We start from the raw sequence: 15,682 nt of genomic DNA on the forward strand, positions 1-15,682 counted from the left end.
TTAACCTAGCCATGTTCAACATCACCATCAATGCAAACTGAACACTCTCTGTAAGACAGAGAAAACCTTATCTCCCCAGATCCAAAACAGATGAGATGCACAGGAAGGTAGAAACACAGTACGAAAGATTTGTAATGGAACAAAACCTTCTCCCCAAAGAATTCATGACATGTTAGAAGAATATCATACCAGAAAAGGGGAATTCTGTGTCAAAGAATTCATGACATGTTAGAAGAATATCATACCAGAAAAGGGGAATTCTGTGTCAAAGAAGATTTCTCTGCCTTCTTTAGACTCCGCTGCTGAGCAATGAAACGAATAAGATGGTTTGTTTCAGGGGAGCCCCTAGCGCCGATTGTAGAGCGTCGTCTGGATTTTTTAAGGTAGGATGAGGACTTTCCTGTAACAAAAACTCTTTTAAATTGGAATAAAGCAAGGCAATCACTGGTAATCATGTACTGAATTCCCTGTAATATACCAGCCTAAGAGAGAACACATAAACACCTATTACAGGAATCTAAATAGAGTATTATAGGCAAAATGATTCACACATGGTCAGTTGGATAGGGATCTTTGTCTATTAATTTACTCCATGATGCTGAAGTGTCTGGCATATAGAAAGCATTGATCAGAGTGAGTTATGGAATGAACACGTGAACACATTTTAATAGTTCCCATTTTTGTTTCATATTTCTTGCACACAGGGATGGGTAATTGCTTGCTTTGAACTAAGAACTTCTCTTCTTTCTGAATTAGTCCTCTTATCCCCAAGAACTGAAAGGAAAGCGCTCCACTTAGGCACATATACTCCCAGGCTCTCAATTGTTCAAGATCATTTTTTTCTCTGAGATACCAATCCACCTTCCACACACTATGTTGCATATGCTGAAGAGCACAAAATAAATCTAGCTTTTTCTTTAAAGGTTTATAAATAATGTTCTTGAGAAGGGAACACAGAATGGCACACCACTGTGGTCTTGTCTACATCATGCATTATCCAGTCTAGTGTCCTCTGACTTTCCAGCCTTCCCTCACTCTCTAAATGCTGTTCTCCAATCTAATCCCAGGTCCATGTTTATTTGCTCTCTTAGCTAAATCAGACTTCACAGGTGAATTTCACTTCTATTCCTTGAAGATTAGCCCGAGTCAATTTTGTTTGTGATTTTGAAAGAGGTATACCCCAATCTTTCTTAATTGCTCTTCGACTTTCTCTTATTTTTGCCATATGTGAGCATAAAATTTATTACTACTTAGAATAAACATATCCTATATCCCATGAGTCAGGTCAAAAAGTGATTCACATGCGTCTTCTTTTCCAGTTTGGGCACAGAGCACTGTTGAATGTTATCATGCTGGATGCCCTATAAACCTGATATTCTGCTATGCTAGATGCATGGTACATATTCACAGAAATGTCCCTAATCGAACGTTTGCAGAGTCAAAGTAATGAGATAGAGCAGATGAACAAAACTGAGTTAAAGTTATTTTTAAACTTTAAAAGCACTGCAATAGAAGGACAACTTCTTTTACCTGAAGAGTTCTTTACAAAGCTTTCAGGTGTAATTCCCAATTGCTCTACTGTTACTGTGTTAAAATCCAAAGGTGACTTGAAAGTATCTGGTGTGCAACCATTAGGAGTCCCTTCAGGTGCATGCTTCTGAGGAGTTACAAGCCTCCCGTTTCCCGAAATGAAAGAGGTATTTTCTGAAATAGACAACATATTGTGAGGGCTAAACGTCATTATGAAAACAAATACCTAAGCCTTACATTTCACAAGGAGGCAAAAGATCACTACATACCAGCATCACGAATACCAGGCTCCTTGGTTTCAAGAGGCTCGCTGTCTTTTGAGTTGGTATCCATCTAAAAAAAGAAAAAAGAAAAGAGAGAAGAAAAAAAAAACCCTCATTTCCAAGTTAACGATTAGATCAAGATTCTCATTCAAGACTGAATGCTAATACAACCTATACAGGCATGAAAATAGATGTCGAGAGTATTTGAGAGCTTTTAAAAAAGAGAGAAATGGAAGAAACTGCTGTTGAGGATGAAACAAAGCAGACCACACCAGAAGCCATGGCTTTTCAACCTGGGAGAACATCTGAATCATCTGGGTACCCTGTTATAGACACAGCTTTGCGGATTCCCAAAAATTCTAATTAAGTAGGTCTGGCTGGGCTCCAGGAAATCTGCATTTTAGAAAGCACGCGGGTGGACCGGCTCAGGTCGCAGGAGGACCACTATCTCCGTGAAGGAGGATAAGTAAGAACAAGGTTTTGAGAAGCACGCCCCAGAAGCAGCTCTGCTGGACCAGGGTCCTTGCCCTACCTCTCACTCCCGCAACTTGGCTCTCCTCCCACTGGGTTTATTTGGAACGCTCCACCGCGGGTGAGCGTGCAGGTGCGGACGGTTCGCTCGAGAAGGCAACTCTCGGCCGTCAAGCCGTCCGCCGGGAGCTACCTCGTCCGGCCCGAGGAACTCCAACCCCGCCGCCCGCGATCCCTACCTTCTCCTCCACCCGGCCGCTGCCTGCCGCCCGCCGCCAGATTCAAATCGCCGGCCCCGCCTCCTCGGTACCGGCGTTAGTCCACGAATCTTTACGCCGCCGCTGTCCACACGTGTCCACGCGCACCCCGAACTCTCCCAGGCCTCTACCTCGTCGTCCCAGGACCAGGAGTGGCTTGGTGAGCTCGAGAGAAGCCACCACTAGCTGTAGGTGACGAGCCGACCAGAGAGACCTGCTGCTAACCTGTATCCGGGGGGACTACTTTCCGTGAGAGTCTCGCGGAGGAACCCTTCGGTTATCACCTTAGCCCCGCCCCCGTTTTTCAATTGGATGCTGCAAACTTCGAAAAGAATCATTGGGCCAATCCTGGCAAGAACGACGGGAGGGCTCTTGCCCAATCATCCAGTCCAGACAGCAGCCGTTTCGTCCGTGGTTTGAGCGAGTGGGAGGGGGAGCTGACTTGTATGGGTCCCTGCTAGAGCTCCACCTCTTTCCTTCCAACCCCGCCTCCCTATGCAGATGAGCTCTACCTGGTGTTGGGTTTGCGCCTGCTCAGTAACGCCTAGAGCCGCCGTTCGGCTCCAGGTTGTGCTGATTGGCTGATAACCCTTCCCGTCTGCAAGACTGCAACCTCTCTTCCCTCCCTCCACCTGGGCTGGGTTAGTATGAGCCCACCCAATGCAGGGCGAGGATTGGCTGAGTTCTGTCCGGCGCTGCCAGTTGATTGGTGGAGCTTGGAGTCAGTCTGGGAGAGGTGGGGGAAGGGTCCCAGGCTGACTGAAGAGCCCAGGGGCGGGGTGGGAAGGAGGACCCGCCAACCCTGGGGTGTGGGACCTAGAGTGCGTGCGTGTGTGTGTCTCTGTAAGAGAAGGAAGGTGGCGAAGGGAGGAGAGTCCGAGTGGGTGGAGGGAGGGGAAGGGCGGGAGAAGAAAAAGGTGGGAGGAGAGCCAGGTGGGAGGGTGGCGACTCACTCAGGACCCAGTGGGGGCAGCGCGATGAGGCGGGTGACCCTGTTCCTTAACGGCAGCCCCAAGAATGGAAAGGTAAGGGGGTCGGGAGGAGGCGGGTCGCCTGCTGGGGGAGAGGGCAGCGGAGCGCGGAACGGGCTGGCAGGGCAGAGGGCTAAAGTTGGGGAGAGGGGCTGGGAGGTGGGCGTGCGCCGGGGTGGGGGGCGTCCAGGAGGTGAACGTCGGGTCCCCGCGGCCTCCTCCCAACCCGCGGGATTCGTGACCCGAGCCCGCCCTTCAATTCCCGAGCCGCCCTGGGGGCCAGCGCAGGTCAGCTTGTGCTTTATCGTTCCCACGTCCAGGTGTGGGTCCTGGAAAGCGGAGGACTCGGAGGGCGATGGGAGGGCCAATGTCACCTGAGCGCCTGGTGCTGATGTCCCTCTTCCCACCTCCTCCCCGAAGACCCCGCTGCCCCCCAGCCCTGGCTGTAGAAGGGCTCTTGTTGCCACCTTCGTGCTGAGTAATGGTCTGCTCCAGAAAGTGGTGGTTAACAACTAAGGCAGACACGGAAGGTTGATCAGGTAGAAAGAATAAAACTGTTTATCGGTGGATAAATAAAATATTCTTCTATCGTAGGGTGAATAGAAAATTGAAAATTAGGGACATTTTCTTGATGGTTCCCACCTCTGTCTTTTAGGCGCCCTAAGCCCCGCCGCCGCCAAACTTACGTACTCACTTTATTTCGCCTTGTTTTAGTTCCTTAGAAAGACTGTCACAATAGACTAAAATGGATTGATTTGACATTACTAGTTGCTGTGTTAGGCCTTTGTTGAGGGTGTGGTACCAAATATTTTTTCCAAGGCTGGAGCAAGCCAAAATGAATCCTGTTCCTTCTCAAGCCGCTTGCCCCACCCATGAAAGTTGTTCGGCTTCTTTGGAAAATTTGACTGCTCAAGGCAGACATTTATGATGTGGCTAATGACATCTAGAAGTAACGATGCCTTAGAGTTTAAAGTAAAGGTAAATTGACCTCACTATATTATTTGCCAGAATACAGTACTTCGTTTCCTGCATATTTTGGAAACAGTATGTTTTTAAATAATGTAATTGTGCCCCGGTATAAAAAATGGCTTTCCAACTACTCTGAAATTTTAAATAAATCTGCTCTAAAAATTTGAACCACGGTCTAGTTTGTTGACTATAATTTTGTGTTATTCTGATTTTAGAGATTTAATACATAAAAACAACTGGCATATATTCAAGCTCTTGAGTTTTCATAAATGTTACTTCAAAATATACTAAACAAGATTTATATTATTTCTGACCATTAACTTTTTCTAAACCTGTGTTGTCTGTTAGCTACTAAGAATCTAAAACTTTTTGTTACTGGAAGAAAAAAATAGTATATCCAAACAATTGTGATATTTTCTCAAAAGCAGACCTTTGATTGACCTTTTTATCCAGCATCTCATTGTTCCTCTCTGAAAGACAAGATGTTTAGACTCAGTCATAAATATTTAACTGTGCTCTAAATCTCCTCTGAAACCACTGAATTTTGTTCTTTCAGAGATCGGCTATGTTAGTCTTACCATATGTATTTTTTAAGCTATCTAGTTTTGACTAGGTTTTTGGGTTTAAAATTTTTGTTTCAAAAATATTTTCTAGGGAGTCTCAAAAGATTGGAAAAAACCCAGCTCAAGTAAAGGAAGATAAATATATTTATGTTGTGACGATCAGAAAGATCCAAACTGCAGAATACTAGTATATTCAATATTAAAAAATCATACTATAATCCTTACTACTCAATTGGAAAATATATTCTTTGCCAAAGTTCTGTTTCCTCTCCTCTCTCTCCAGCTGATTTAAAAAAAATATATGCTACAATTACTCTTATTTGACAAAAGATCACAGAATAATACGTAACAGCTTACATGTTTATATAAATAATGTGACTAGAGCTAGCCAGGATTGGCATGATGGTGACATGATGTTCATGAAAAACATGCTGAAACAGAGCACTACTATTAGAGTTTGATTTTCCATCCAGCAGTTAGAATATCTGGCACTTTCAATCTCTCATTAACTTAGCTTCTGTTTTTGCTTCCTGGTCATAAGATAAGTGTCTGTTTTTTCAAATAAGTTTCCCTCCTATAAAGCTTCTTCAGTGGTTTCCAGACTGGGCCATAAAGCCTGGGCTTGGAGAGGCACAGAATTACTGCAGGGGACTACATATGCTTACCATGACTTTTCTGTATACTGAATAAACATAAGTGTTACTAGTGCATGCTTTGATGTTGTAGTTGTAGAGAGGGCTGTGCATGCTCTAAAATAGTGCTTTCCAGAGTGAGACAGTACACCACAGGGGAGTTTAAGAAGAAATAGTATACTTTATATTTTTACTTAGAAATATAAAATCATATTAAAACTTGATTTTTTAATCCGTAAAGACAGAAGTGCTTTCAATTAATGTGTCAGGTGGTCTCAAGTCTACTGAGAGAAGGGAGCGCGTTCACATGTGAAAACTTCTTCACTGGTTGGTTCACTTTGGTATATTGTGATGTACTGAAGCACACAAGTGCGGGTTAAGATTTGCATTATCCAGTTTTAACTAAATTAACCTTCACCAAAATGCCAAGTGGCTTTAAAAGATTCCTTCAAAGAAGCTGCAGACCGGAGAATATTAGTTACATGAACACAAGTAAGCAATGAGAAAATGGCAGAGCTACCACTTCTCCAAATATAAACTATGAGACTTAGGGCGGTGAGGGGGGAAGGATCTCTGGACCTGAGAAGTCAAAAAGTGCCAAATTTTATTTTATTTTTTTTAAAGATTTACCTATTTGTGAGAGCACGCACATGTGCGCAAGTGGGGAGGAGGGGCAGAGGGAGAGAATCTTTCAAGCAGACTCCCCACTGAGCACAGAGCCTGAATTGGGGCTCAGTCCCATGATCCTGAGATCCGAGCCGAAACCGAGAGTTGGACGCTCAACTGACTAAGCCACCCAGGCACCCCAAAAAGTGCTGAATTTTAAAGAAGATTATTTGAAGTCCTATTTAGTAACTGCTGTTAAGCCACTCCCCAAGTGTATAGTGTTCTTTGAAACATTAGCCAATGATGAGATGAGGTCATCCTAATTAGCAAGATGTTTAAAAATATTTTCCAACATATGAAGACAATTTGAGATGTTTTTCTTTTCCTTTCTTGTTTCTTTTCAGTGTTTAAAATCAATTTTATATTTGGCAGGATTTCCCTAAATTTAATGATAAATATTTAGGGGATTTTTACTGGCCAGCTCCATATTCTAAGTCGATAAAGGTCTTCACTTGGGAAATCATATTTTTTTCTGACTGTGGCATAAACTTTATAAATAAGTAAATAAATATACAAATGTTTGAGCACATGCCCAAAAATGTTTTACTGATGGGGTACATAGTCAAAAACATTTGAAGGCCATAATTCTAAAAAATTGGGATCTTCAAATTTTAGCTTTTTTAGTTGCTCCAAAAGAATCAGTTGTATCCTCATCCTTTCTCCATATGCCTCAGAATTCCCATTTTTCTCTTTTTGATATTCTCTGTAAATAGCATTAAGTAATTTGAAGTGAGGACTCAGATATCTGAATGTAGTGAGTGATTTCTGAGTAACCTGATGTCAGTTCAAAATTTCTGTACATCTTGAACAGAAGTTGCTTTAACTAAAGAATATTCAGGAATAGGCTGTGCAAGTCATAGACCTTTTGTATACATTATTTATTCAGCCAAAACTAACTGATTACCTTCTTTGTAGAAGGAGCCATGCTAGCTCACTGCAGACATAATGGGACATGAAATAGATCTTCTGTACTGATGTTTATACTCTTAGTCCAGGACTTAATTGTTTTCTTCTGGCTTTGATATTAGGTCAGAAATATGTTGTTGGTGTTAAGTATCCAGATTTGAATCCATTATATTAAGTTGAAGGAAGGTGAAATCTGTGTGACCTTTGCCTGTTGAAATCTAAACATTAACAAGAACTTTGCTCTTCAACTTTAAACATTTAAGAAATATATTTGGTACACATAAAGAATATTAATATGCATAAAAATTAAGATGAAAATAATATACCAAATATCAGTAAACCTGCCACAGAAGGCAAGAAAAAGTGTATTATCAAAACTTAATGTGCTTGTTCACTTTCCTGTTCCCTTGCTTATCCATAGTCAGCCAATTTCATGAATGCTGTATTTCTCTTTGCCATGTCTCTTTAATAGTTGAGCCACATATATATGTATGTATAACTAAATTATATGTTGTTTTGTCATCTTCGGGACATACCCTAAATGGATGTCATATGTAATCTTTTTGTACTTACATTTTTCATTCAATATAATATTTCTAAGATTAGATCCATAATGTCCCACATAATTTATTTTTGCTGCTTTATAATAGTCCACTGTATACAAGTACTATCCCATTTTATCTGTCCTCCTGTCATTGGACATTTGAGTTGTTTCTTTCTTTATATTTTGCTATTAAATTGAAAGTGTTGCCTTGAATATTCCTGGTATGTATCCTGGTACACTCATGCAAGCATTTTTCTAGGGCAGTGGATTGCAAACTTTCGCATGCATTGGGATCAGTTGGAGGAATCGAGCAAACACATTGCTGGGCCCCACCCTCAGAGCTTCAGATTCAAGATCTGGGATGGGGTTAGGAATTTGAATTTCTAACATATTTCCAAGGTGATCCTAATGCTGCCAATCTAGGGACCACAATTTTTTTTTAGATTTTATTTATTTATTTGAGAGAGAGAGAGAGAAAACATGAGCAGGGGGAGGGGCAGAGGAAGAAGCCGGCTCCACTTTCCTATCCCCCTGCTCCAGTGAGGTGCCGGACTCCTTCCCAGACCCAAGACTCAAGGACCGTGACCCAAGCCGATGGCAGCTGCTTAGCCCACTGAGCCACCCAGGCACCCCTAGGGCCCACACTTTTGAGAACCAATGCCCTGGTGAATATAAGTTATCCTAACGGTTGACCCTTGAACAACATGGATTTGAACCTCATGGGCCCGCTTATGTGTAGATTTTGTTTTTTGATAAATACCTATAGTACTATATATTTTCTCTAGCACACTTTATTGTAAAAATAGAGTAACATAACTTACAAAACATATATTAATTGTTTATATTATTGGTGAGGCTTCTGGTCAATAATAGGCCAGAATAATAATAGTTATAATAAAAGTTATATATGGATTTTTAACTACACAGGGGAGGGGGAGTTGGTGCCCCAAAACCCTGCATTGTTCAAGAGTCAACTGTATTGGATGTTAGGTATATGAATGTTTAATTTTTTAAATGCCGAATTGTTTTTCAGAGTTATTGCAGTAATTTATATCTCACCAGCATTGCATAAACCTTCCCACTGATCCACATCCTCTTCAACACTTGATTTTGTCAGACTTTTTAATATTTAATATTTTAATATTTGCCTTCTTAGAGTTATGTTATCTTTTTTAGGAACAAAATAATTTAAAAGTATGTGGAATTTAAGAAACAAGACAAAAGAGTATAGGGGGCAAAAAGGCACAAACCAAGAAAAAAAACTCTAGAGAACAAACTGATGGTTACCAGGGGGGAGGTGGGGGGGATGGGCTCAATAGGTGATGGGTGATCGGGATTAAGGAGTGCACTTGTGATGAACACCAGGTGTTGTATGCAAGTGTTGAGTCGCCATATTGTACACCTGAAGCTAATATTAAACTGTTAACTGAAATTTAAATTAAAAAAACCCTAATTTTAAATGTATTAAACTAAAAGTGTAGGTAGAGTAAATTTAGTAATTGTGATTGATAGTTTGGTTGGGTAAATAAATTGAATAAGTATTGATAGTGTCTTAGTTAATAGATAATATGGGCATGTAAGAAAAAATGCTTTAAGTACATGTGCGGGTTTTAATTTTTAAATTTGAATAACATAGGTTGCAATTTGAAAATGGTGTTTAAAGGCAAATTAAAACTCACTAAATGGATATGCCCTCCTAGGCACAGTATAACATTTACTTTCCCAGTTGGTAGATGGCTTTCTCTTGCCTTAGGGTCTGAAATTTAGAAAGGGTTAAGTTAAATAGTAACGTAATATGGTTCTCATTAACTTAACTAGATGCCCTTCTCAGTTTACACCATAGAATGCTTCCATTCTAAGTATAGTGCCTTGTTTATTAAAGTAGATAATCCCAGTAACATGGGAACTCCTGGTCCACCCTGGGCAGCATATAGCCATTCTTAGCATGATCATTTTACAAATGCTTGGCCTCTCTGAGGACTAAAATAAGCTTATTATAAACAATTACAGCTCAAATCTGTGATATTACAAGATTTCCATTGCTGCTTTCTCCCCAACAAACTTGTTACATAAAGAAAGGTACATGAGCCAGTCTATTAGAGACTTTCTTACCAACTTAAAATGTTTTCCAAGCCTATCACATTTTTATGTTGGTATATATCTATTTTTAAATCAGATATTCTGATTGGTTTATATGAAAGACAGATTTTGAATATTATGTTTGCCATATAATTCTATGTTATTTGTTAGTATGCTCAAGAGAGTAAAGCTAAAGTGATCTAGTTAAAAAACAAATGCCAAAAATGCCCTCCAAATGAAAAACAAGTGTGGTAGCCCAACTTAAGGGCAATTTTCAAATCTACAGAACTGTAAGATTTCTTGCAATAATTTCACTGTTGTTTTCTCTAATTGATGGCCTTTTGATTATCTTATTTAAAGGAAAGTGTCCATTGCATAACATAGATATATTAAATTTTCATCCGTTTTATGATAGGGCTGGTTGAGGGAGAGAAGTGAAAAGAAATGCTGGGGGAGAAAGTTGGTGTTCTGGCAAGGAGGAGATAATGTCAGGCTAACCAAAGCCATGTAAAAACATAATAAGCAAAAGTCAATTAGAAAATTTTTATATAATAGCAACTATGACAAGAATGCTGATGTTGGAAAGGATTTTCTTACCCTCCCCTGACAGTTTCCAGGCTGTAAAAGTTGATTTGCATTTGCTTTGGTCAGTCTCTTGTGTTTCTGTGCTTTTGATTCTTTTGTTTTCTCTCCACACCCTTTCTCTTAGCACAGGTGGGTTTGCTGCACCTAATGCCTTATATATTTTTTCTCTTCCTTTTCTCCCAGGAACATGTATCTGCAGTAACAGAATTCCAGGCTGTATTACAGAGGTGAAAAAATGATAGGAAATAAAGGAGACATATTTTATTCAAGTTTCAGTTATTTATGGCATGTCTGCTCTGTCAAGACACTGTGCCAAGTGCTTTCCATTATTTTTTTTTTTTACCATGGCAAGATATACATAACATAAAAGTTAGCATTTTAGCCATTTTTAAGCATACAATTCATTGGCATTAGGTACATTCACAGTGTAACATCACCACTACTTCCAAAATTTATCATACCAAATAGAAACTACCCATAAGCAGTGACTTTCCAATTCACCCTCCACCCTGGTAATCTTTATTCTACTTTCTGCCTAAATATGGCATATAAGTGGGATCACATAATATTTGCCCTTTTATGTGTCTGGTTTATTTTACTTAGCATATGGCTTCAAGATTCATCTATGTTGTAGCATGTATCAGAATTTCATTCCTTTTAATAGCTGAATAATATTCCATTGTGTGTATATACCACCTTTTGTTTATCCATTCATCTGTTTAAGGACACTTGGATTGTGTATGACTTTTAATCCACCTACTTCCCTTTAAATTGTGCTTACCTACAACCCTTCCCTAGAATCCCCAGCTTGCTATACTTATCTGTCCTTTCATCCTTATGATCCAAGAGAAAACAGTTGGGGATCTGAGTACTCTGCCGTGAAGATTGCACATTCCCATATTAGCAAGCAATTCCCTCCATACCCCGCTATTCGTTACATTTATTTAACTAAAAATTCAGGGTCTACTAAACTCCAGTCACTGGTAAACAAAGAATCAGCCTTGTTTCTTATTTCATATGGCACTTTGATCCAATATCCCGTGGGAAGTTGATTGGCTGTTCGTTCTTCATGTTCAGCCCCTCATCTATGTTTTATTCGTAATTTTCAGAGATCCTAACCAATAACAGTACAACTATACAACTCAGCCACTGGGAACCCATAGTTAAAACTATACTGGAGCAAAAAAACCACTTAACTACATGTAGAGATTCTCAGCCCCCTACCTAAGCATTTGCATTGCTTATGCATATATCAGACTGTGCCTGATGTAAAGCAGGAGAGAGCAATTCACTGTATCCCAGCTGTTGGCTGTATTTAGAATGTTAGCTAAGATCTGGCTTTTATAATTATAAGTCGTTGCTGAAGAATTAAATAAATGAAGTGGGAAGTTATTTCACGTGGTGGTTGATGTAGTAAATGTTATTGTAAACAGTAAATCATTCCTATTTTTAAAATAAACCATTCCTATAACAAAGGAATAACGTAAAAGCAACATTATAAAGACTTAATAGGTCTCAGGGACTTTGCTAAGCTCATACCGTGCATTAACTCATTTCATCCTCATGACCTGATATAGGTGTGACTTTTATTCATTTCTTGTTAAAACAACAGAAGCATAAAGAGGTTAATTTGGCTCATGTTGACAGCTAGAAAATGTCATAATCTACATTCAGGTGTGGGTCTGTCTTCAGAACTAGAGCGTTATTTAACATACATAAGACTGTAAATTATTTTCATGCAGAGATGATTTCTTACACTCTAGTTTTGGATTTCAGCAACATTAGATGGAAGAACCTCTCAGAATCTCCTTTTATTTGATAGTCTGATTTTTAGTCCTGTTTATAGTATGGTGGTTTATAATTTGTAAGTAATGAAATTCATTATATAAGTTGTCCAAATTAATCTGGTGTGTTCACAGGTGGTCGCTGTATATGGAACTTTATCTGATTTGCTTTCTGTGGCCAGCAGTAAACTCGGCATAAAAGCCACCAGTGTGTATAATGGGAAAGGTGGACTGATCGATGATATTGCTTTGATCAGGTAACCTTCACCTTCTTATAAGCTGTCTACACTGTTCCCTCAGCATCTTGGTGCTCTGCTGTTTCCCTTAAGCAGTAGTTTAGTTACTGGTAAGAATACAGAATTTTGGCAAATGATTGCCTAAAATTTGCTCTTTAGAATTTAAATAATTTGGACTTCTACTATAAGGTAGAAAATCCTCAGTACATTCCAATATTTTGATAGTCTTTTCTGCATATTTCATACATGACTAAGGAATTTTTTTGTTATTAGAGATGAATCTAATAAGACATGCAATTTGGGAGGGGTGTCAAAATTTATTTTCGTATTAACAAAATTGATGTACATACATTAACTCATGAGTTGATTGCCTCTGAACATGTGTTTTTGTAAGATAAATTTAAAATCCTGATTCTTCTCTACTTGTTATAAAAATAGCCCTCCCAGAGAAGCAGGCCAATTTGCTAAATGACTAATTTACACAAAGCCAGTTCACCAAAAATCAGTTTGTCGAATGACCAATTTGCCGAGTGTTTTCCAGGTGTTAATTTCACCATATCTTTTTATTTTTTTAAAGATTTTTTATTTATTCATTTGAGAGAGAGAGAGACAGAGCACACAAGCAGGGGGAGAGGCAGAGAGAGAGGGAGAAGCAGGCTCCCCTCTGAGTCAGCCAGGAGCCTAATGTGGGGCTTGATCCCAGGACCTGGAAATCATGACCTGAGCCAAAGACAGATGCCTAACCATCTGAGCCACCCAGGCGCCCTTCACCACATCTTTTCTACCTCTTTTCCCACTGCTTATAATTTGGGTTTGGCTAATATCCATTTGGCATGTTTCAAAATTCAGATGCCTAGAACTTCTGACTCGGAAGACATGCATTTTTTTAATGTTAGAAATCTGATTGATCTCTTTAATTTTATATGCTACTGCTTATTGTTCAGTTCATTTCCTAAGAATGCTTTGAATTTTATGAACCTTACAAAGACCTATTTTGGTAAAAACTTGCTAAATAAGGTAGAGCTTTAAGTAGGGTAAGCTCACCAGTGATCCTCCACAATAGTGATTTTCTGTTTGTTGGGTTTTGGTTTTGTTTTTTAAATATCCCAGGCAGATTTATCTCTTTAAAACAAGTGTTAGTTCACCTCATTCCATTCTCATAGCCTTATAGAATTTTGGAGCAAGAAGAGGCTTAAGAAAGAAGATGGGAGGGGAACGCTAAGAACTGACTTTGCCTGTTGCCTTGTATTGGCTCTGCCCAAGTCACCTCATTTAATTGGCGAGGCAGGAGGTCTTTTAAAGTGATGGTATGAAGATAATGATGCGCTAAATTACAATAGCTAATACAGAACTACAGTTTTAAACAAAACTAATACAAAGTTTAGTTTTTGTTTAAACTCAGGTCAGAATGACCTTTCAATGTAATACACTGCTTTTGAAGGTAATCACTTCTAATCTCTTCATTTTATAAATGAGGAAACTAAACATTTGAGAAGTTCAGTATCTTACCTGGGTCACACAGTTTAGTAGTTGATTTTTGTTAATGAGAAGAAAACAAATGTTCATACTGTCTAGGTTAATTGGCATAGTGAGCAAGTACAAAAGATTGTCGACTTAAAAGATGTAGCTTTAAAATCCAAATCAATTAGAATTTCTTAGTTTTTCAGCATCTGTCTCCTAGCTTCTTTCCGTTTCAATAGATAATTCTCGTTGGATGATTTGCATCAAGCTAAATTTCTCCTTAACCCAGATGCTGCCTCTAAGAAATATTCAATGCATTCCTATGATGCCTTACAGGAAATAAAAATTTCTACAACGTAGAAGGTCAGAACTGAAGCCTTCTGAACTAGAAAATATCTACCTGATTAAGTATTTGTGGCTCACGGTGTAATCTCTGACCACTTATTTGCACTAATGGTGAGATATGTTGAGGCAGGGGGAGGAGAATATACACTGATAATCTAGAATTTTGGATTATGTGCAGTCATTTCACCTTTGGGGTGTGGTGGGTGTTAGTAAGTTTTTATAGCAGAGCTTTTTGGTGGACAGAGTTGGAAATACATAACTAGCTAGAGATGAAATTTATGTGTAATATATATTATATGATATGAAGGTTTATATAATATATGACATTAGCTTGCAAATTATATTCTTCCTAGATGTAACATAAAAATGTATTTTCATTTCCAAAGCACAGAGCAGCTGATGATTTAGAAGAAAACCTCAATAATTTATTGAGGTTTACAGAATTACAGTAAAAAAAGAATTGCCATGGCTTTAATCATATCCCTTGAGCATGAGACTATGTTCTTCAGTTGATAAGAAGGCTGAATTCACATAATTAGCATAGTGGGTTTTGTTTTGTTTTTGTCATTTTAAAAGTTCTTCCATGTGCAGGACCTTATTTGAATTTAAATCCAAAAACCGCTAAATCAAGAAGTTAAGCAAAGCACTGGAAACTTAGTCAACTTCCTTGCAATATAGATTGATAGCAAAACCTGCCTTCTACATAATTCTAAGTTATAGGCCCTCTAGTCAACTGATAATTAATGTGATTTCTGGATTTTGATGGTGGCTTTTAAATTTTGATTTCCCCAGGGATGATGATGTTTTGTTTGTGTGTGAAGGAGAACCATTTATTGGTAAGTGACTTCCTTACAAGCCAATTTTGTCTGCCAAAATGAAAAAGATGGCAAATATTTTACATGCACTTACTAAGCTTAATATTGAAAAGGACCTCATGGCAGCATTCTGTTCTTCATACCTTCTTTGATTCTAAATTGGATGTGTCTGTGTTGAAGTAAAGTTTTAATTTGAATTATATTACCATATTTTAGTATGGATACCTCATCTTTTTACATGCCTTTAAAATGCTCTGAAGTACGCAGATTCATCAAAGATGACATGATAAGGTCATTTCGATTGTGGAAACTACAACTTTTGTTCTGATATGTTCTCCTTGATAGTAATTGTCGCAATTCCTGTGTGTTAGGTAACAGATTTTTGAGTGTACTGCTTGCACAAGTTAGCATTTGACAATCATTCACAGTGTTCAGATCAAATCAGTCAAAATTACTTGGCATCAACCACACACAAGGACACGTACACTACCTTTTGATTTGGAAGAAAGCTTATACGTTGTGCATCTCAAGAGAAAGAGCCTAAGGCTTAGATAACATCACTGTTCTTTAATGAGTATTTGATATATTTAGCTCCATACAGTCTG

The 15,682-nt window shown here is 38.9% G+C and overlaps 2 protein-coding genes across 9 annotated transcripts in view; one reads left to right on the plus strand and one right to left on the minus strand.

Moving 5' to 3' along the window:
* CDCA2 (cell division cycle associated 2) overlaps window positions 1-3,885 on the minus strand; it is a 49,690-nt gene extending 45,805 nt beyond the window's left edge. For 2 of the 6 annotated variants that reach the window (XM_073892587.1, XM_025873806.2), the window contains exons 1-4: window positions 2,326-2,496; window positions 1,800-1,863; window positions 1,531-1,704; window positions 246-400 (exon numbers count right to left, since the gene is read on the minus strand). In XM_073892587.1, coding sequence (XP_073748688.1) covers window positions 246-400; window positions 1,531-1,704; window positions 1,800-1,863 — 393 coding nt within the window. In that variant the 5' untranslated portion in view covers window positions 2,326-2,496. The other 4 variants (XM_073892584.1, XM_073892585.1, XM_073892583.1 and 1 more) reach the window with 4 other exon arrangements.
* Window positions 3,275-15,682, plus strand: part of KCTD9 (potassium channel tetramerization domain containing 9) — a 36,510-nt gene continuing 24,102 nt past the window's right edge. Inside the window, exons 1-3 of one of the 3 annotated variants that reach the window (XM_025873811.2) lie at window positions 3,275-3,546; window positions 12,356-12,477; window positions 15,055-15,098. In XM_025873811.2, the coding sequence (XP_025729596.1) occupies window positions 3,499-3,546; window positions 12,356-12,477; window positions 15,055-15,098 (214 nt within the window). In that variant the 5' untranslated portion in view covers window positions 3,275-3,498. Of the gene's footprint in view, window positions 3,547-4,217; window positions 4,471-12,355; window positions 12,478-15,054; window positions 15,099-15,682 lie in introns of those variants that run through there. The other 2 variants (XM_073892589.1, XM_073892588.1) reach the window with 2 other exon arrangements.

This window comes from Callorhinus ursinus, unplaced genomic scaffold, assembly GCF_003265705.2.
Source record: "Callorhinus ursinus isolate GAN/ISIS: 27379988/994484 unplaced genomic scaffold, GSC_fseal_2.0 scaffold4, whole genome shotgun sequence".
Lineage (NCBI taxonomy): Eukaryota > Metazoa > Chordata > Mammalia > Carnivora > Otariidae > Callorhinus > Callorhinus ursinus.